Source organism: Entelurus aequoreus, linkage group LG04, assembly GCF_033978785.1.
Source record: "Entelurus aequoreus isolate RoL-2023_Sb linkage group LG04, RoL_Eaeq_v1.1, whole genome shotgun sequence".
NCBI lineage: Eukaryota > Metazoa > Chordata > Actinopteri > Syngnathiformes > Syngnathidae > Entelurus > Entelurus aequoreus.
Window position 1 is genome coordinate 1,468,643 of NC_084734.1, and position 21,615 is coordinate 1,490,257.

At 39.7% G+C, this 21,615-nt stretch overlaps 1 protein-coding gene across 3 annotated transcripts; it reads right to left on the reverse strand.

Moving 5' to 3' along the window:
* Positions 1-1,005: 1,005 nt before the first annotated feature.
* arl13a (ADP-ribosylation factor-like 13A) lies at positions 1,006-19,981 on the reverse strand. Of its 3 annotated transcripts, none has more exons than XM_062043357.1 (10): positions 19,910-19,981; positions 14,387-14,494; positions 14,252-14,322; positions 14,018-14,186; positions 9,724-9,829; positions 9,459-9,640; positions 4,126-4,258; positions 3,841-4,069; positions 3,532-3,642; positions 1,006-1,451 (listed from the first exon to the last, which is right to left on the reverse strand). In XM_062043357.1, the coding sequence occupies exons 1-10, from the start codon at positions 19,927-19,929 to the stop codon at positions 1,396-1,398; spliced, it is 1,185 nt and encodes a 394-aa protein (XP_061899341.1). In that variant the 5' UTR covers positions 19,930-19,981; the 3' UTR covers positions 1,006-1,395. The 3 variants fall into 3 exon arrangements, with proteins under 3 accessions (XP_061899341.1, XP_061899342.1, XP_061899343.1); XM_062043358.1 differs by lacking the exon at positions 19,910-19,981 and adding an exon at positions 19,235-19,257; XM_062043359.1 differs by lacking the exon at positions 19,910-19,981 and adding an exon at positions 18,695-18,703 and having other exon boundaries at positions 1,009-1,451.
* Positions 19,982-21,615: the final 1,634 nt, after the last annotated feature.

Consider the following 21,615-nt stretch of genomic DNA (forward strand, 5'->3'; position numbering starts at 1 on the left):
AGAGGAGAAAACACGAAAAAAATGACAATTAAATTTTGAAACATAGTTTATCTTCAATTTCGACTCTTTAAAATTCAAAATTCAACCGAAAAAAAGAAGAGAAAAATTTATGGAACATCATTAGTCATTTTTCCTGATTAAGATTAATTTTAGAATTTTGATGACATGTTTTAAATAGGTTAAAACTTGGACCAAGCTATATTTCTAACAAAGACAAATCATTATTTCTTCTAGATTTTGTAGAACAAAAATTTTAAAAGAAATTCAAAAGACTTTGAAATAAGATTTAAATTTGATTCTACAGATTTTCTAGATTTGCCAGAATAATTTTTTTGAATTTTAATCATAATAAGTTTGAAGAAATATTTCACAAATATTCTTCGTCGAAAAAACAGAAGCTATAATGAAGAATTAAATTGAAATGTATTTATTATTCTTTACAATAATAAAAAATTTTTTTACTTGAACATTGATTTAAATTGTCAGGAAAGAAGAGGAAGGAATTTAAAAGGTAAAAAGGTATATGTGTTTAAAAATCCTAAAATCATTTTTAAGGTTGTATTTTTTTCTCTAAAATTGTCTTTCTGAAAGTTATAAGAAGCAAAGTAAAAAAAAAAAAAGAATTTATTTAAACAAGTGAAGACCAAGTCTTTAAAATATTTTCTTGGATTTTCAAATTCTATTTGAGTTTTGTCTCTCTTAGAATTAAAAATATCGGGCAAAGCGAGACCAGCTTGCTAGTAAATAAATAACATTTAAAAAATAGAGGCAGCTCACTGGTAAGTGCTGCTATTTGAGCTATTTTTAGAACAGGCCAGCGGGCTACTCATCTGGTCCTTGCGGGCTACCTGGTGCCCGCGGGCACCGCGTTGGTGACCCCTGTTTTAGAGTAAACCAGGACTAAAATGTTTAAATTCATATTTTTACTTACATACTTATTTTTGCTCAGATCTCTTGATTAACTGCAGTCCTAAATAAAATAACAAATACATCATCATGTTTCTATATTTGGTTGCAACCCTTTTATTTTGAAAAAAATGCAGAAAAAGAGTTAGCGTCCATACAGGAAATGTTTTACGATCAAGGTGAAGATCAGGCCTGAATCTATTTAAGATCAATAATAACACGCTTTTATTTACAAAGTAGTGTCATGCATTGAAAGACAACTCATTACTAGTAACTAGTAACTAGTAACTAGTAACTATCAGTACATTGAGGAAAAAGGTGGCGAAAAAAGAGCCGATCATACAATTTCAAATGTTGACTTAAGTGCATTGTAAGGATGTGTTGAAATAGTCTCAGAAAAAAAGGGGGGAAATAACAACAAATATGACTTTGTTGATCATGAAATAATAAAATAATACCTTCACTAGTCAGGAACAAACTTCTTCTCCATCATTGTCCCTCAGTCTGACGCTCCTTCAGCGCCAGAATGGCTTTTCTGTACAGATCTGCCAGGGACACATCATATAATACAACTATTCAGTCATCTACTACATCATCATCACATTTGAATACAACTATTCAATCATGTACTACTTTTCTACTACTACGACTGTGTATTTTTGTCCTAAAATGAAGCATTTTGCAGCATAAAAGTGTGTAAATAAATGAGAAATAAGAATATTCCACTAGTGTTGGCCACTAGAGAGGACCAAGCCAATCAGAGCGCACTAGTCAGTATCGTGGCCTGTGATTGGCTGAGCTTTACCACACTGGAGTGTAGGGGTGTTAGTTCACCAGAAATTGCTAATAATGTCAAGAATCATACATGAACATGCTAATAATGTCAAGAATCATACATGAACATGCTAATAATGTCAAGAATCATACATGAACATGCTAATAATGTCAAGAATCATGCATGAACATGCTAATAATGTCAATAATCATGCATGAACATGCTAATAATGTCAAGAATCATACATGAACATGCTAATAATGTCAAGAATCATACATGAACATGCTAATAATGTCAAGAATCATACATGAACATGCTAATATTGTCAATAATCATGCATGAACATGCTAATAATGTCAAGAATCATACATGAACATGCTAATAATGTCAAGAATCATACATGAACATGCTAATAATGTCAAGAATCATGCATGAACATGCTAATAATGTCAAGAATCATGCATGAACATGCTAATAATGTCAAGAATCATACATGAACATGCTAATAATGTCAAGAATCATACATGAACATGCTAATAATGTCAAGAATCATACATGAACATGCTAATAATGTCAAGAATCATACATGAACATGCTAATAATGTCAAGAATCATACATGAACATGCTAATAATGTCAAGAATCATGCATGAACATGCTAATAATGTCAAGAATCATACATGAACATGCTAATAATGTCAAGAATCATACATGAACATGCTAATAATGTCAAGAATCATACATGAACATGCTAATAATGTCAAGAATCATACATGAACATGCTAATAATGTCAAGAATCATACATGAACATGCTAATAATGTCAAGAATCATACATAAACATGCTAATAATGTCAAGAATCATGCATGAACATGCTAATAATGTCAAGAATCATACATGAACATGCTAATAATGTCAAGAATCATACATGAACATGCTAATAATGTCAAGAATCATACATGAACATGCTAATAATGTCAAGAATCATACATGAACATGCTAATAATGTCAAGAATCATGCATGAACATGCTAATAATGTCAAGAATCATACATGAACATGCTAATAATGTCAAGAATCATGCATGAACATGCTAATAATGTCAAGAATCATACATGAACATGCTAATAATGTCAAGAATCATATTCACAAGGTTGAAAAAGGGATTTTATGCTCTGGTTATGAAAAATACTCCATTTATGATGAATAATTCCTTCTTGGCGGAAGTTCAATACCATGGTCTGGAGGCCCGGAACCAATTAACAAAGATAAACGAGGGGCTACTGTATTGTTAAACTGTAAAAAAAAATGAATTGATGAATAAATGACATGTTAATGTTAATAATGTGCTCATATAATATTCAGAATAAAATGAACATTATTAGCATATTAATAAATATTTTCTATTTTTGTATGCCTAAAATCTTTATCCTTTGTTTTATGCAGTGATTGCAATATTATAAAGTATAAAATCATAATGATGTTATGTATAATACTTATATATTAAATATGATATTATAATATCATTTTATGATCAACAATTTAAAAGCAAAAGTATCTACTGAACAAAATCATTTCAATAATAATACAAAAATAGTTAATGAAATAATTAAAGTATTTTTAAAAATTCCAATAAAATGTCTAAGGACAAATTATATTCTGTGCAATCCATCCATTTTCTACCGCTTGTCCCTTTCGGGGTGGTGGGGTGCTGGAGCCTATCCCAGCTGCATTGGTCATTTCTATAAGTAATAATAATAATAAAAACCTCTCCATCCAATAATGAATAAGAATAAAGTAATCATGACATCATGGAAAGTAGGTGAAAGGTGAAAGTGTCAAAGAGCCTCACCAAGTGTAGCAGGAAGGTGGACATGATGACACACCTCTTCTGTGTTGATCTTGTTGGTGCTCCTCTTCTTCACCTTCTTCTTCTTCTTCTTCTTGCTCCTCCTGCCCGGGGCTGCACACACCTCTGTCACACCTGGCTCTCCATCACCTTACCAAGCATGGTCTTACCAAGCATGGTCTTACCAAGCATGGTCTTACCAAGCATGGTCTTACCAAGCATGGTCTTACCAAGCATGGTCTTACCAAGCATGGTCTTACCAAGCATGGTCTTACCAAGCCTGGTCTTAGATGGTGTCCTGCATGGTCTCACCTCTGAGCGGCTTGCCGTCCTCATGCGTCCATTCAGGCACCTCCAGGGTCTCCTCCTTGACTTTGGTCTTGCCTTTAGGTCTGCTCTTGCTACTGGGCGGGAGAAGATGGCCGACATGATCCTCCTCTTCCTCCTCTTCCTCCTGCTCCTTGTCCTTGTCTTCATTAGCTTCAACCAAACTCTTCTTCCTCCTGGCGGCTTTCTTCATCTTCTTCTTCAGCGTCTGCTCCTGTGACAACAATGTCTTCCTATTTCACCGCCCTGACAATCATCACCTTTATTTACCTTTTGCAGCATTTCCCCTTTGCTCCTCTTGGCTTTGTCCTTGGACTTCATGTCCTTGGACTTCATGTCCTTGTCCTTGGTGTCCTTGGACTTCATGTCCTTGGACTTCATGTCACACTGGCTTCCTCGCAGGCTGCACACATGTCAGCATCACTAGCATTACACACACATATACAGTATATACAGTATATACAGTATATATAGCACACACATTTATCAAGCCGCAGGGTTCAAAGTTTAGGGAAAAAGTAGCAGCTTATAGTCCAGCATTTAAATGCAGGCACTGTCATCTTGTATGGTCAGTGTAACCAAAAGAGGTTGCCTACAGCCACAGCTGTTTAAGCCAATGGTTTTGTAACCGTCAGGGTGTTGATATGACAGGAAATGTGTCACGTTGTAACCATCAGGGTGTTGTTGATATGACAGGAAATGTGTCACGTTGTAACCGTCAGGGTGTTGATATGACAGGAAATGTGTCACGTTGTAACCGTCAGGGTGTTGATATGACAGGAAATGTGTCACGTTGTAACCGTCAGGGTGTTGATATGACAGGAAATGTGTCACGTTGTAACCGTCAGGGTGTTGTTATGACAGGAAATGTGTCACGTTGTAACCGTCAGGGTGTTGTTATGACAGGAAATGTGTCACGTTGTAACCGTCAGGGTGTTGATATGACAGGAAATGTGTCACGTTGTAACCGTCAGGGTGTTGATATGACAGGAAATGTGTCACGTTGTAACCGTCAGGGTGTTGATATGACAGGAAATGTGTCACGTTGTAACCGTCAGGGTGTTGATATGACAGGAAATGTGTCACGTTGTAACCGTCAGGGTGTTGATATGACAGGAAATGTGTCACGTTGTAACCGTCAGGGTGTTGTTATGACAGGAAATGTGTCACGTTGTAACCGTCAGGGTGTTGATATGACAGGAAATGTGTCACGTTGTAACCGTCAGGGTGTTGATATGACAGGAAATGTGTCACGTTGTAACCGTCAGGGTGTTGATATGACAGGAAATGTGTCACGTTGTAACCGTCAGGGTGTTGATATGACAGGAAATGTGTCACGTTGTAACCGTCAGGGTGTTGATATGACAGGAAATGTGTCACGTTGTAACCGTCAGGGTGTTGTTATGACAGGAAATGTGTCACGTTGTAACCGTCAGGGTGTTGATATGACAGGAAATGTGTCACGTTGTAACCGTCAGGGTGTTGATATGACAGGAAATGTGTCACGTTGTAACCGTCAGGGTGTTGATATGACAGGAAATGTGTCACGTTGTAACCGTCAGGGTGTTGATATGACAGGAAATGTGTCACGTTGTAACCGTCAGGGTGTTGATATGACAGGAAATGTGTCACGTTGTAACCATCAGGGTGTTGATAAGACAGGAAATGCGTCACGTTGTAACCGTCAGGGTGTTGACATGACAGGAAATGTGTCACGTTGTAACCATCAGGGTGTTGATAAGACAGGAAATGTGTCACGTTGTAACCATCAGGGTGTTGATATGACAGGAAATGTGTCACGTTGTAACCATCAGGGTGTTGATATGACAGGAAATGTGTCACGTTGTAACCATCAGGGTGTTGATATGACAGGAAATGTGTCACGTTGTAACCGTCAGGGTGTTGATATGACAGGAAATGTGTCACGTTGTAACCATCAGGGTGTTGATAAGACAGGAAATGTGTCACGTTGTAACCGTCAGGGTGTTGATATGACAGGAAATGTGTCACGTTGTAACCATCAGGGTGTTGATAAGACAGGAAATGTGTCACGTTGTAACCGTCAGGGTGTTGATATGACAGGAAATGTGTCACGTTGTAACCGTCAGGGTGTTGATATGACAGGAAATGTGTCACATTGTAACCGTCAGGGTGTTGATATGACAGGAAATGTGTCACGTTGTAACCGTCAGGGTGTTGTTATGACAGGAAATGTGTCACGTTGTAACCGTCAGGGTGTTGATATGACAGGAAATGTGTCACGTTGTAACCGTCAGGGTGTTGATATGACAGGAAATGTGTCACGTTGTAACCGTCAGGGTGTTGATATGACAGGAAATGTGTCACGTTGTAACCGTCAGGGTGTTGATATGACAGGAAATGTGTCACGTTGTAACCGTCAGGGTGTTGATATGACAGGAAATGTGTCACGTTGTAACCGTCAGGGTGTTGTTATGACAGGAAATGTGTCACGTTGTAACCGTCAGGGTGTTGATATGACAGGAAATGTGTCACGTTGTAACCGTCAGGGTGTTGATATGACAGGAAATGTGTCACGTTGTAACCGTCAGGGTGTTGATATGACAGGAAATGTGTCACGTTGTAACCGTCAGGGTGTTGATATGACAGGAAATGTGTCACGTTGTAACCGTCAGGGTGTTGATATGACAGGAAATGTGTCACGTTGTAACCGTCAGGGTGTTGATATGACAGGAAATGTGTCACGTTGTAACCGTCAGGGTGTTGTTATGACAGGAAATGTGTCACGTTGTAACCGTCAGGGTGTTGATATGACAGGAAATGTGTCACGTTGTAACCGTCAGGGTGTTGATATGACAGGAAATGTGTCACGTTGTAACCGTCAGGGTGTTGATATGACAGGAAATGTGTCACGTTGTAACCGTCAGGGTGTTGATATGACAGGAAATGTGTCACGTTGTAACCGTCAGGGTGTTGATATGACAGGAAATGTGTCACGTTGTAACCATCAGGGTGTTGATAAGACAGGAAATGCGTCACGTTGTAACCGTCAGGGTGTTGACATGACAGGAAATGTGTCACGTTGTAACCATCAGGGTGTTGATAAGACAGGAAATGTGTCACGTTGTAACCATCAGGGTGTTGATATGACAGGAAATGTGTCACGTTGTAACCATCAGGGTGTTGATATGACAGGAAATGTGTCACGTTGTAACCATCAGGGTGTTGATATGACAGGAAATGTGTCACGTTGTAACCGTCAGGGTGTTGATATGACAGGAAATGTGTCACGTTGTAACCATCAGGGTGTTGATAAGACAGGAAATGTGTCACGTTGTAACCGTCAGGGTGTTGATATGACAGGAAATGTGTCACGTTGTAACCATCAGGGTGTTGATAAGACAGGAAATGTGTCACGTTGTAACCATCAGGGTGTTGATATGACAGGAAATGTGTCACGTTGTAACCGTCAGGGTGTTGATATGACAGGAAATGTGTCACGTTGTAACCATCAGGGTGTTGATATGACAGGAAATGTGTCACGTTGTAACCGTCAGGGTGTTGTTATGACAGGAAATGTGTCACGTTGTAACCGTCAGGGTGTTGATAAGACAGGAAATGTGTCACGTTGTAACCGTCAGGGTGTTGTTGATATGACAGGAAATGTGTCATGTTGTAACCATCAGGGTGTTGATATGACAGGAAATGTGTCACGTTGTAACCATCAGGGTGTTGTTATGACAGGAAATGTGTCACGTTGTAACCGTCAGGGTGTTGATAAGACAGGAAATGTGTCACGTTGTAACCATCAGGGTGTTGATATGACAGGAAATGTGTCACGTTGTAACCGTCAGGGTGTTGATATGACAGGAAATGTGTCACGTTGTAACCGTCAGGGTGTTGATATGACAGGAAATGTGTCACGTTGTAACCGTCAGGGTGTTGTTATGACAGGAAATGTGTCACGTTGTAACCGTCAGGGTGTTGATGTGACAGGAAATGTGTCACGTTGTAACCGTCAGGGTGTTGATATGACAGGAAATGTGTCACGTTGTAACCGTCAGGGTGTTGATATGACAGGAAATGTGTCACATTGTAACCGTCAGGGTGTTGATATGACAGGAAATGTGTCACGTTGTAACCGTCAGGGTGTTGATATGACAGGAAATGTGTCACGTTGTAACCATCAGGGTGTTGATAAGACAGGAAATGTGTCACGTTGTAACCGTCAGGGTGTTGATATGACAGGAAATGTGTCACGTTGTAACCGTCAGGGTGTTGATATGACAGGAAATGTGTCACGTTGTAACCGTCAGGGTGTTGATATGACAGGAAATGTGTCACGTTGTAACCGTCAGGGTGTTGATATGACAGGAAATGTGTCACGTTGTAACCGTCAGGGTGTTGATATGACAGGAAATGTGTCACGTTGTAACCATCAGGGTGTTGATAAGACAGGAAATGTGTCACGTTGTAACCGTCAGGGTGTTGATATGACAGGAAATGGGTCACGTTGTAACCGTCAGGGTGTTGATATGACAGGAAATGTGTCACGTTGTAACCGTCAGGGTGTTGTTGATATGACAGGAAATGTGTCATGTTGTAACCATCAGGGTGTTGATATGACAGGAAATGTGTCACGTTGTAACCATCAGGGTGTTGTTATGACAGGAAATGTGTCACGTTGTAACCGTCAGGGTGTTGATAAGACAGGAAATGTGTCACGTTGTAACCATCAGGGTGTTGATATGACAGGAAATGTGTCACGTTGTAACCGTCAGGGTGTTGATATGATAGGAAATGTGTCACGTTGTAACCGTCAGGGTGTTGATATGACAGGAAATGTGTCACGTTGTAACCGTCAGGGTGTTGTTATGACAGGAAATGTGTCACGTTGTAACCGTCAGGGTGTTGATGTGACAGGAAATGTGTCACGTTGTAACCGTCAGGGTGTTGATATGACAGGAAATGTGTCACGTTGTAACCGTCAGGGTGTTGATATGACAGGAAATGTGTCACATTGTAACCGTCAGGGTGTTGATATGACAGGAAATGTGTCACGTTGTAACCGTCAGGGTGTTGATATGACAGGAAATGTGTCACGTTGTAACCATCAGGGTGTTGATAAGACAGGAAATGTGTCACGTTGTAACCGTCAGGGTGTTGATATGACAGGAAATGTGTCACGTTGTAACCGTCAGGGTGTTGATATGACAGGAAATGTGTCACGTTGTAACCATCAGGGTGTTGATATGACAGGAAATGTGTCACGTTGTAACCATCAGGGTGTTGATATGACAGGAAATGTGTCACTTTGTAACCGTCAGGGTGTTGATATGACAGGAAATGTGTCACGTTGTAACCATCAGGGTGTTGATATGACAGGAAATGTGTCACGTTGTAACCGTCAGGGTGTTGATATGACAGGAAATGTGTCACGTTGTAACCGTCAGGGTGTTGATATGACAGGAAATGTGTCACGTTGTAACCATCAGGGTGTTGATATGACAGGAAATGTGTCACGTTGTAACCGTCAGGGTGTTGATATGACAGGAAATGTGTCACGTTGTAACCATCAGGGTGTTGTTGATATGACAGGAAATGTGTCACTTTGCCTTCCTCACCGCTCCCTCTTGTTTTTGCTGGCCGTCCTCTCTGGGGGCCCCAAGGGACTCTTGCTGTCCTGGACCACGCGGGTGCTCAGCTCCAGGTAGTCCAGGCAGACGGCTCTCAGCAGCCAGCGAAGACCTCGTAGAGTCTTCCTGTCCGACCGGCGCCGGATGTCCATTAAGGCTGAACAGGGCTCCTGTGTGGAGAGGGGGGGGGGGGGCCACAAGGGCCACATGAGTGAAGTCCAAGTGTGAAGATGGTCCACGTGTGAGACTTTACTATGTGGCACAGGGAGCGGCTCTGGTTGACCAGCTTCTCCAAGGACAACATCTCAGTCAGATCACTTCCCAGCAGGGCCTTCATTTTGTCTTGTTTGTTCGCCAAGCTGCCGACACAAGACAACACCTTGGTCACGCTCAGACTCAAGGACCACATGCTCTCAAGGCCCCTGGACCACCACATGCTCTCAAGGCCCCTGGACCACAACATGCTCTCAAGGCCCCTGGACCACCACATGCTCTCAAGGCCCCTGGACCACCACATGCTCTCAAGGCCCCTGGACCACCACATGCTCTCAAGGCCCCTGGACCACCTCATGCCCTCAAGGCCCCTGGACCACCACATGCTCTCAAGGCCCCTGGACCACCACATGCTCTCAAGGCCCCTGGACCACCACATGCTCTCAAGGCCCCTGGACCACCTCATGCCCTCAAGGCCCCTGGACCACCACATGATCTCAAGGCTCCTGGACCACCACATGATCTCAAGGCCCCTGGACCACCACATGTTCTCAAGGCCCCTGTACCACCACATGCTCTCAAGGCCCTTGGACTTCCACATGCTCTCAAGGCCCCTGGACCACCACTTGCTCTCAAAGCCCCTGGACCACCTCATGCCCTCAAGGCCCCTGGACCACCACATGATCTCAAGGCTCCTGGACCACCACATGATCTCAAGGCCCCTGGACCACCACATGTTCTCAAGGCCCCTGTACCACCACATGCTCTCAAGGCCCTTGGACTTCCACATGCTCTCAAGGCCCCTGGACCACCACTTGCTCTCAAAGCCCCTGAACCACCACATGCTATCAAGGCCCCTGGACCACCACATTATCTCAAGGCCCCTGGACCACCACTTGCTCTCAAAGCCCCTGAACCACCACATGCTATCAAGGCCCCTGGACCACCACATTATCTCAAGGCCCCTGGACCACCACTTGCTCTCAAGGCCCCTGAACCACCACATACTCTCAAGGCCCCTGGACCACCACATGATCTCAAGGCCCCTGGACCACCACATGCTCTCAAGGCCCCTGGACCACCACATGCTCTCAAGGCCCCTGGACCACCACATGATCTCAAGGCCCCTGGACCACCACTTGCTCTCAAGGCCCCTGAACCACCACATGCTCTCAAGGCCCCTGGACCACCACATGCTCTCAAGGCCCCTGGACCACCACATGCTCTCAAGGCCCCTGGACCACCACATGCTCTCAAGGCCCCTGAACCACCACTTGCTCTCAAGGTCCCTGAACCACCACATGCTCTCAAGGTCACTGGACCGCCACATGGTCTCAAGGCCCCTGGTCCGGACCGCCACATGTTCTCAAGGCCCCTGGTCTGGACCTCCATATGCTCTCAAGGCCCCTGGACCGCCACATGGTGTCAAGGCCCCTGGTCCGGACCGCCACATGCTCTCAAGGCCCCTGGACCGCCACATGGTTTCAAGGCCCCTGGTCCAGACCGCCACATGGTCTCAAAGCCCCTGGTCCGGACCGCCACATGGGTTCAAGGGCCTGGTCCGGACCGGCACATAGTCTCAAGGCCCCTGGTCTCAAGGCCCCTGGTCTCAAGGCCCCTGGTCCGGACGCCACATGGTCTCATACGCAGCGCCAAGGCCTGGAAATAATGTGCGTCCATAACAAAGTTTTCAAGTTGAGAGAAAGTGCATGAATGATTATTTGACATGACAAACATTGTTGTTGACGAAACAAATGAAGTATCGGATTTATGATTTCAAAGTTTTGTTTTACAATCAAATGTAGAAGCAAAAAGATGAAAGAAGCGGTGGTCTGAGGTCAGTCTTCACGTCCTTGTGGACTCTTGAAAAACTCTTCAAGTCACCTCAAGTCATCTAAGAATGATTATTAGTTATTAATTATTATTAGTAGTATTGTATTTAAGTCATCTAAGAATGATTATTAGTTATTATTGATTATTAGTAGTATTGTATTTTAGTCAACTAAGAATTATTATTAGTTATTAATGATTATTAGTAGTATTGTATTTAAGTCATCTAAGAATGATTATTAGTTATTATTGATTATTAGTAGTATTGTATTTTAGTCAACTAAGAATGATTATTAGTTATTAATGATTATTAGTAGTATTGTATTTAAGTCATCTAAGAATGATTATTAGTTATTAATGATTATTAGTTGTATTGTATTTAAGTAATCTAAGAATGATTATTAGTTATTATTGATTATTAGTTGTACTGTATTTAAGTCATCTAAGAATGATTATTAGTTATTAATGATTATTAGTACTATTGTATTTAAGTAATCTAAGAATGATTATTAGTTATTATGATTATTAGTAGTATTGTATTTTAGTAAACTAAGAATGATTATTAGTTATTAATGATTATTAGTAGTATTGTATTTAAGTCATCTAAGAATGATTATTAGTTATTAATGATTAATAGTTGTATTGTATTTAAGTCATCTAAGAATGATTATTAGTTATTAATGATTATTAGTAGTATTGTATTTAAGTCATCTAAGAATGATTATTAGTTATTATGATTATTAGTAGTATTGTATTTTAGTCAACTAAGAATGATTATTAGTTATTAATGATTATTAGTAGTATTGTATTTAAGTCATCTAAGAATGATTATTAGTTATTAATGATTGTTAGTGGTATTGTATTTAAGTCATCTAAGAATGATTATTAGTTATTAATGATTATTAATAGTATTGTATTTAAGTCATCTAAGAATGATTATTAGTTATTAATGATTGTTAGTAGTATTGTATTTTAGTCAATTAAGAATGATTATTAGTTATTAATGATTATTAGTAGTATTGTATTTAAGTCATCTAAGAATGATTATTAGTTATTAATGATTATTAGTAGTATTGTATTGAAGTCATCTAAGAATGATTATTAGTTATTAATGATTATTAGTAGTATTGTATTTAAGTCATCTAAGAATGATTATTAGTTATTAATGATTATTAGTAGTATTGTATTTAAGTCATCTAAGAATGATTATTAGTTATTATGATTATTAGTAGTATTGTATTTTAGTCAACTAAGAATGATTATTAGTTATTAATGATTATTAGTAGTATTGTATTTAAGTCATCTAAGAATGATTATTAGTTATTAATGATTGTTAGTGGTATTGTATTTAAGTCATCTAAGAATGATTATTAGTTATTAATGATTATTAATAGTATTGTATTTAAGTCATCTAAGAATGATTATTAGTTATTAATGATTGTTAGTAGTATTGTATTTTAGTCAATTAAGAATGATTATTAGTTATTAATGATTATTAGTAGTATTGTATTTAAGTCATCTAAGAATGATTATTAGTTATTAATGATTATTAGTAGTATTGTATTGAAGTCATCTAAGAATGATTATTAGTTATTAATGATTATTAGTAGTATTGTATTTAAGTAATCTAAGAATGATTATTAGTTATTAATGATTATTAGTAGTATTGTATTTAAGTCATCTAAGAATGATTATTAGTAGTATTGTATTTATTCTTTTAGTCACGTCCCACAATGTGGATCATAACACATTTCCATGATGTGAAATAAATCCTGACAGTAAAATCAAGTGCATAATTAATGCTTCAATGAGATAAGTAAATAATACATCAAATATAATAAAACATTGTACAATTAAAGTAGTCAACTGGAAGGGTGGAACAAAGATGTTTGTTACCACAAAAATATTTTGTTTTCTTTATTTAACTTTTTTTTTTTTTACAAAATACAATTGTATTTCTTTCAGTTTTTCACTATTTCAACTCACATAAATGTATATTTGTATTAAGTCCATTTGTTTGTGTGCCCTCTATGAAAACATGTAAACATCCGTGTTAAAAAGACTTAATTTAGACATATCACATGTATGTCAGTCATGAGGATCTATGAAAACATGTAAACATCCGTGTTAAAAAGACTTAACTAAGATATGTCACATGTATGTCAGTCATGAGGATCTATGAAAACATGTAAACATCCGTGTTAAAAAGACTTAACTAAGATATGTCACATGTATGTCAGTCATGAGGATCTATGAAAACATGTAAACATCCGTGTTAAAAAGACTTAACTAAGATATATCACATGTATGTCAGTCATGAGGATCTATGAAAACATGTAAACATCCGTGTTAAAAAGAAGATATGTCACATGTATGTCAGTCATGGTGCAGGTACATGGACCTGCCACCAGAGGGGAGTGTCTACTTACACCAGGATGGGTTTCCCTGCCACTCTGGGTTGCTTGAGGACATGGACCTGCCACCAGAGGGGAGTGTCTACTTACACCAGGATGGGTTTCCCTGCCACTCTGGGTTGCTTGAGGAGGTCAGCCAGGACCTCCTTGACCTCCTTCATCCTGGGACGGTCACTAGAGTCCACCACAAAGATGATCCCGTGCGCTTCTCCATAAAAGTCCCCCCAGACCCCCGGGCCACATTCCACGGCGTGGGGGACTAGAGAAGATGGACAAGTTATTTTCCGGTCAACCCTGGCCTGGAACACGTGGATTGTTTGGCACCTCTGAGCATCCCTCGGATGGAGGAGGTCTTACCCGCCTTGTCCAGACCCACCACAAGAAGGGTCACTGGTCTGCGGACAGGAAGCAGAAATCATGCTGCATGTTGACATGTTTCTGTGGAACACGTAACCACACCTGATTGGTTCCTGGAACTTGGAGAACCAGGTGCAGCAGTTGCTCATCAGGTTGAACATGTTGTGGTGAGGTGAGCACACAGGCCACCATGTTCTCTGCAGGCGGGACCTGGACACACAAAGACCTCCTTTCAGTCCTGTGGGACACACTGACTAAATGACAACTAAGTCTTCTTCTGGCAGCAAGTCATTCTGAACTAAAACTACTTTCAGTCATTCTGAACTAACTCATCAGAAAACCATCTAGTCTTAGACTTAGATTGGTCACATCTAGTCTTAGACTTAGATTGGTCACATCTAGTCTTAGACTTAGATTGGTCACATCTAGTCTTAGACTTAGATTGGTCACATCTAGTCTTAGACTTAGATTGGTCACATCTAGTCTTAGATTGGTCACATCTAGTCTTAGACTTAGATTGGTCACATCTAGTCTTAGACTTAGATTGGTCACATCTAGTCTTAGATTGGTCACATCTAGTCTTAGACTTAGATTGGTCACATCTAGTCTTAGACTTAGACTGGTCACATCTAGTCTTAGACTTAGATTGGTCACATCTAGTCTTAGATTGGTCACATCTAGTCTTAGATTGGTCACATCTAGTCTTAGACTTAGATTGGTCACATCTAGTCTTAGACTTAGACTGGTCACATCTAGTCTTAGACTTAGATTGGTCACATCTAGTCTTAGATTGGTCACATCTAGTCTTAGACTTAGATTGGTCACATCTAGTCTTAGACCCATAGTTGTTGTGGACAAGTTGACCCATATTTGTTGTCGACAAGTTGACCCATATGTGTTGTCAACAAGTTGACCCATAGTTGTTGTCGACAAGTTGACCCATAGTTGTTGTGGACAAGTTGACCCATATTTATTGTCGACAAGTTGACCCATATGTGTTGTCAACAAGTTGACCCATAGTTGTTGTCGACAAGTTGACCCATAGTTGTTGTGGACAAGTTGACCCATATTTGTTGTGGACAAGTTGACCCATATTTGTTGTCGATAAGTTGACCCATATGTGTTGTCAACAAGTTGACCCATAGTTGCTGTCGACAAGTTGACCCATAGTTGTTGTGGACAAGTTGACCCATATGTGTTGTCAACAAGTTGACCCATCGTTGTTGTCGACAAGTTGACCCATAGTTGTTGTGGACAAGTTGACCCATAGTTGTTGTGGACAGGTTGACCCATATTTATTGTCGACAAGTTGACCCATATGTGTTGTCAACAAGTTGACCCATATGTGTTGTCAACAAGTTGACCCATAGTTGTTGTGGACAAGTTGACCCATAGTTGTTGTGGACAAGTTGACCCACAGTTGTTGTGGACAAGTTGACCCATAGTTGTTGTGGACAAGTTGACCCATATTTGTTGTGGACAAGTTGACCCATAGTTGTTGTGGACAAGTTGATCCATATTTGTTGTGGACAAGTTGACCCATAGTTGTTGTGGACAAGTTGACCCATAGTTGCTGTGGACAAGTTGACCCATATTTGTTGTGGACAAGTTGACCCAAAGTTGTTGTGGACAAGTTGACCCATATTTGTTGTCGACAAGTTGACCCATATTTGTTGTAGACAAGTTGACCCATAGTTGTTGTGGACAAGTTGACCCATAGTTGTTGTGGACAAGTTGACCCATATTTGTTATGGACAAGTTGACCCTTATTTGTTGTGGACAAGTTGACCCATAGTTGTTGTGGACAAGTTGACCCATATTTGTTGTGGACAAGTCGACCCAAAGTTGTTGTGGACAAGTTGACCCATATTTGTTGTGGACAAGTTGACCCATATTTGTTGTGGACAAGTTGACCTATAGTTGTTGTCGACAAGTTGACCCATATTTGTTGTGGACAAGTTGACCCATAGTTGTTGTGGACAAGTTGACCCATAGTTGCTGTGGACAAGTTAACCCATATTTATTGTGGACAAGTTGACCCATATTTGTTGTGGACAAGTTGACCCATAGTTGTTGTGGAAAAGTTAACCCATATTTGTTGTGGACAAGTTGACCCATATTTGTTGTGGACAAGTTGACCCATAGTTGTTGTGGACAAGTTGATCCATATTTGTTGTGGACAAGTTGACCCATATTTGTTGTGGACAAGTTGACCCATATTTGTTGTGGACAATTTGACCTATAGTTGTAGTGGACAAGTTGACCCATAGTTGTTGTGGACAAGTTGACCCATATTTGTTGTGGACAAGTTGACCCATAGTTGTTGTGGACAAGTTAACCCATATTTGTTGTGGACAAGTTGACCCATATTTGTTGTGGACAAATTGACCCATAGTTGTTGTGGACAAGTTGACCCATAGTTGTTGTGGACAAGTTGACCCATAGTTGTTGTGGACAAGTTGATCCATATTTGTTGTGGACAAGTTGACCCATAGTTGTTGTGGACAAGTTGACCCATAGTTGTTGTGGACAAGTTGACCCATATTTGTTGTGGACAAGTTGACCCATAGTTGTTGTGGACAAGTTGACCCATAGTTGTTGTGGACAAGTTAACCCATATTTATTGTGGACAAGTTGACCCATATTTGTTGTGGACAAGTTGACCCATAGTTGTTGTGGAAAAGTTAACCCATATTTGTTGTGGACAAGTTGACCCATATTTGTTGTAGACAAGTTGACCCATAGTTGTTGTGGACAAGTTGACCCATAGTTGTTGTGGACAAGTTGATCCATATTTGTTGTGGACAAGTTGACCCATATTTGTTGTGGACAAGTTGACCTATAGTTGTAGTGGACAAGTTGACCCATAGTTGTTGTGGACAAGTTGACCCATATTTGTTGTGGACAAGTTGACCCATAGTTGTTGTGGACAAGTTGATCCATATTTGTTGTGGACAAGTTGACCCATATTTGTTGTGGACAAGTTGACCCATAATTGTTGTGGACAAGTTCACCCATAGTTGTTGTGGACAAGTTGACCCATAGTTGTTGTGGACAAGTTGATCCATATTTGTTGTGGACAAGTTGACCCATAGTTGTTGTGGACAAGTTGACCCATAGTTGTTGTGGACAAGTTGACCCATATTTGTTGTGGACAAGTTGACCCATATTTGTTGTGGACAAGTTGACCCATAGTTGTTGTCGACAAGTTGACCCATATGTGTTGTGGACAAGTTCACCCATATTTGTTGTGAACAAGTTGACCCATAGTTGTTGTGGACAAGTTTACCCATAGTTGTTGTGGACAAGTTCACCCATATTTGTTGTGGACAAGTTGACCTATAGTTGTTGTGGACAAGTTGACCCATAGTTGTTGTGGACAAGTTGACCCATAGTTGTTGTGGACAAGTTTACCCATAGTTGTTGTGGACAAGTTGACCCATAGTTGTTGTGGACAAGTTGACCCATATTTGTTGTGGACAAGTTGACCCATTGTTGTTGTGGACAAGTTGACCCATAGTTGTTGTGGACAAGTTGACCCATATTTGTTGTGGACAAGTTGACCCATATTTGTTGTGGACAAGTTGACCCATATTTATTGTGGACAAGTTGACCCATATTTGTTGTGGACAAGTTGACCCATAGTTGTTGTGGACAAGTGGACACTCTTGGCATTCTTTCCATGAGCTTCAAGCACACCTGTGAAGGTAAAACCATTTCAGATGACTACCTCTTGAAGCTCATGGAGAGAATGCCAAGAGTGTGCAAAGCAGTAATCAGAGCAAAGGGTGGCTATTTTGAAGAAACTGGAATATAAAACATGTTTTCAGTTATTTTTGTGTTGAGTACATAACTCCACATGTGTTCATTCATAGTTTTGATGTGACAATCTACAATGTAAATAGTCATGAAAATGAAGAAAACACATTGCATGAGGAGAAGGGGTGTCCTAACTTTTGGCCTGTACTGTACATTATAGTACAGTTTGCAATACAGTAGCTAGGTGAGACATTCTGAAAATAAAGTGCAATCCTACAATATAGAATACAGCATATAACTCATAATAAAAGTAATGATTTTTAATTTTCATGTCGTTTTATTTTCTTTGTATATACACAATGTATTGTCATGATATTTTATAGCAATATATATTTTATTGTGTAGTTTGTTGGGTTACCTTATCTAGTTAGGTGAGAAATAGTAAAAAAAAAAAAAAGAAAAAAAAAAGTGAAATTCTAAAATATATAATGTACATTGGTAACACTAACAATACTAATAATAATAACAATAATAATAATAATAATAATAATAATAATAATAATAATAATAATGATAAGTGACATTATTGAGCAATCATGTACTCACAGAAGTAAATGTAGTTGCATGAATGAGTGAATATGAAGTACTCACAGAAGTAGATGTAGTTGCATGAATGAGTGAATATGAAATACTCACAGAAGTAGATGTAGTTGCATGAATGAGTGAATATGAAATACTCACAGAAGTAGATGTAGTTGCATGAATGAGTGAATATGAAATACTCACAGAAGTAGATGTAGTTGCATGAATGAGTGAATATGAAATACTCACAGAAGTAGATGTAGTTGCATGAATGAGTGAATATGAAGTACTCACAGAAGTAGATGTAGTTGCATGAATGAGTGAATATGATGTACTCACAGAAGTAGATGTAGTTGCATGAATGAGTGAATATGAAATACTCACAGAAGTAGATGTAGTTGCATGAATGAGTGAATATGAAATACTCACAGAAGTAGATGTAGTTGCATGAATGAGTGAATATGAAGTACTCACAGAAGTAGATGTAGTTGCATGAATGAGTGAATATGAAATACTCACAGAAGTAGATGTAGTTGCATGAATGAGTGAATATGAAATACTCACAGAAGTAGATGTAGTTGCATGAATGAGTGAATATGAAATACTCACAGAAGTAGATGTAGTTGCATGCATGAGTGAATATGAAATACTCACAGAAGTAGATGTAGTTGCATGAATGAGTGAATATGAAATACTCACAGAAGTAGATGTAGTTGCATGCATGAGTGAATATGAAATACTCACAGAAGTAGATGTAGTTGCATGCATGAGTGAATATGAAGTACTCACAGAAGTAGAGGTAGTTGCATGAATGAGTGAATATGAAGTACTCACAGAAGTAGAGGTAGTTGCATGCATGAGTGAATATGAAATACTCACAGAAGTAGATGTAGTTGCATGCATGAGTGAATATGAAATACTCACAGAAGTAGATGTAGTTGCATGAATGAGTGAATATGATGTACTCACAGAAGTAGATGTAGTTGCATGAATGAGTGAATATGAAATACTCACAGAAGTAGATGTAGTTGCATGAATGAGTGAATATGAAATACTCACAGAAGTAGATGTAGTTGCATGAATGAGTGAATATGAAATACTCACAGAAGTAGATGTAGTTGCATGAATGAGTGAATATGAAATACTCACAGAAGGAGATGTAGTTGCATGAATGAGTGAATATGAAATACTCACAGAAGTAGATGTAGTTGCATGAATGAGTGAATATGAAGTACTCGCAGAAGTAGAGGTAGTTGCATGAATGAGTGAATATGAAATACTCACAGAAGTAGATGTAGTTGCATGCATGAGTGTGGGGGGTCCACATGTCTTCTAACAGCCCCCCTGCTAGCACACTTAATCAGGCTCACACTAAGCCACCGCTCAGCCCATGTGGGAGGAGCATGCTGTGTTTCCCTCTTTCAGCCAATCACGGGCACACCTGATGGTCATCAGCTGCCTTCATTGGACGGCCAAACTTTCCTCTTAACGGCTCTCAAGGATGACCTTGACCTTTGATCCCTGAAAGTGGCGCCATGTTGCCTTTGATGTCATGTTCACACTGCCATGATGTCATGTTCACACTGTCATGATGTCATGTTTACACTACCATGATGTCATGTTTGCACTGCCATGATGTCATGTTCACACTGTCATGATGTCATGTTCACACTGTCATGATGTCATGTTTACACTACCATGATGTCATGTTTACACTGCCATGATGTCATGTTTACACTGTCATGATGTCATGTTTACACTGTCATGATGTCATGTTTACACTGCCATGATGTCATGTTCACACTGCCATGATGTCATGTTTACACTGTCATGATGTCATGTTTACACTGTCATGATGTCATCTTTACACTGTCATGATGTCATGTTCACACTGCCATGATGTCATGTTCACAGTCATGATGTCATGTTTACACTACCATGATGTCATGTTTACACTGTCATGATGTCATGTTCACACTGCCATGATGTCATGTTCACACTGCCATGATGTCATGTTTACACTGCCATGATGTCATGTTTACGCTGCCATGATGTCATGTTTACACTGCCATGATGTCATGTTCACACTGCCATGATGTCATGTTCACACTGTCATGCTGTCATGTTCACACTGCCATGATGTCATGTTCACACTGCCATGTCATGTTTACACTGTCATGATGTCATGTTTACACTGCCATGATGTCATGTTCACACTGCCATGATGTCATGTTTACACTACCATGATGTCATGTTCACATTGCCATGATGTCATGTTCACATTGCCATGATGTCATGTTCACACTGCCATGATGTCATGTTCACACTGCCATGATGTCATGTTCACACTGCCATGATGTCATGTTCACACTGTCATGATGTCATGTTTACACTACCATGATGTCATGTTTACACTGTCATGATGTCATGTTTACACTGTCATGATGTCATCTTTACACTGTCATGATGTCATGTTCACACTGCCATGATGTCATGTTCACAGTCATGATGTCATGTTTACACTACCATGATGTCATGTTTACACTGTCATGATGTCATGTTCACACTGCCATGGTGTCATGTTCACACTGCCATGATGTCATGTTTACACTGCCATGATGTCATGTTCACACTGCCATGATGTCATGTTTACACTGCCATGATGTCATGTTCACACTGCCATGATGTCATGTTCACACTGCTATGATGTCATGTTCACACTGCCATGATGTCATGTTCACACTGCCATGATGTCATGTTCACACTGCTATGATGTCATGTTCACACTGTCATGATGTCATGTTCACACTGCCATGATGTCATGTTCACAGTCATGATGTCATGTTTACACTACCATGATGTCATGTTCACACTGTCATGATGTCATGTTTACACTACCATGATGTCATGTTTACACTGTCATGATGTCATGTTCACACTGCCATGATGTCATGTTCACAGTCATGATGTCATGTTTACACTACCATGAT

Excerpts from the sequence above, each read along its gene's own strand:
- arl13a (XM_062043357.1), bottom strand. The coding sequence starts at position 19,929 with ATGCAACTACATCTACTTCT. Across the intron at positions 14,323-14,386 it reads AAGTTCCAGGAACCAATCAG|ACCAGTGACCCTTCTTGTGG; the intron begins GTGTGGTTACGT and ends TCCTGTCCGCAG. Across the intron at positions 9,641-9,723 it reads GCCGCTCCCTGTGCCACATA|GAGCCCTGTTCAGCCTTAAT; the intron begins GTAAAGTCTCAC and ends CTCTCCACACAG.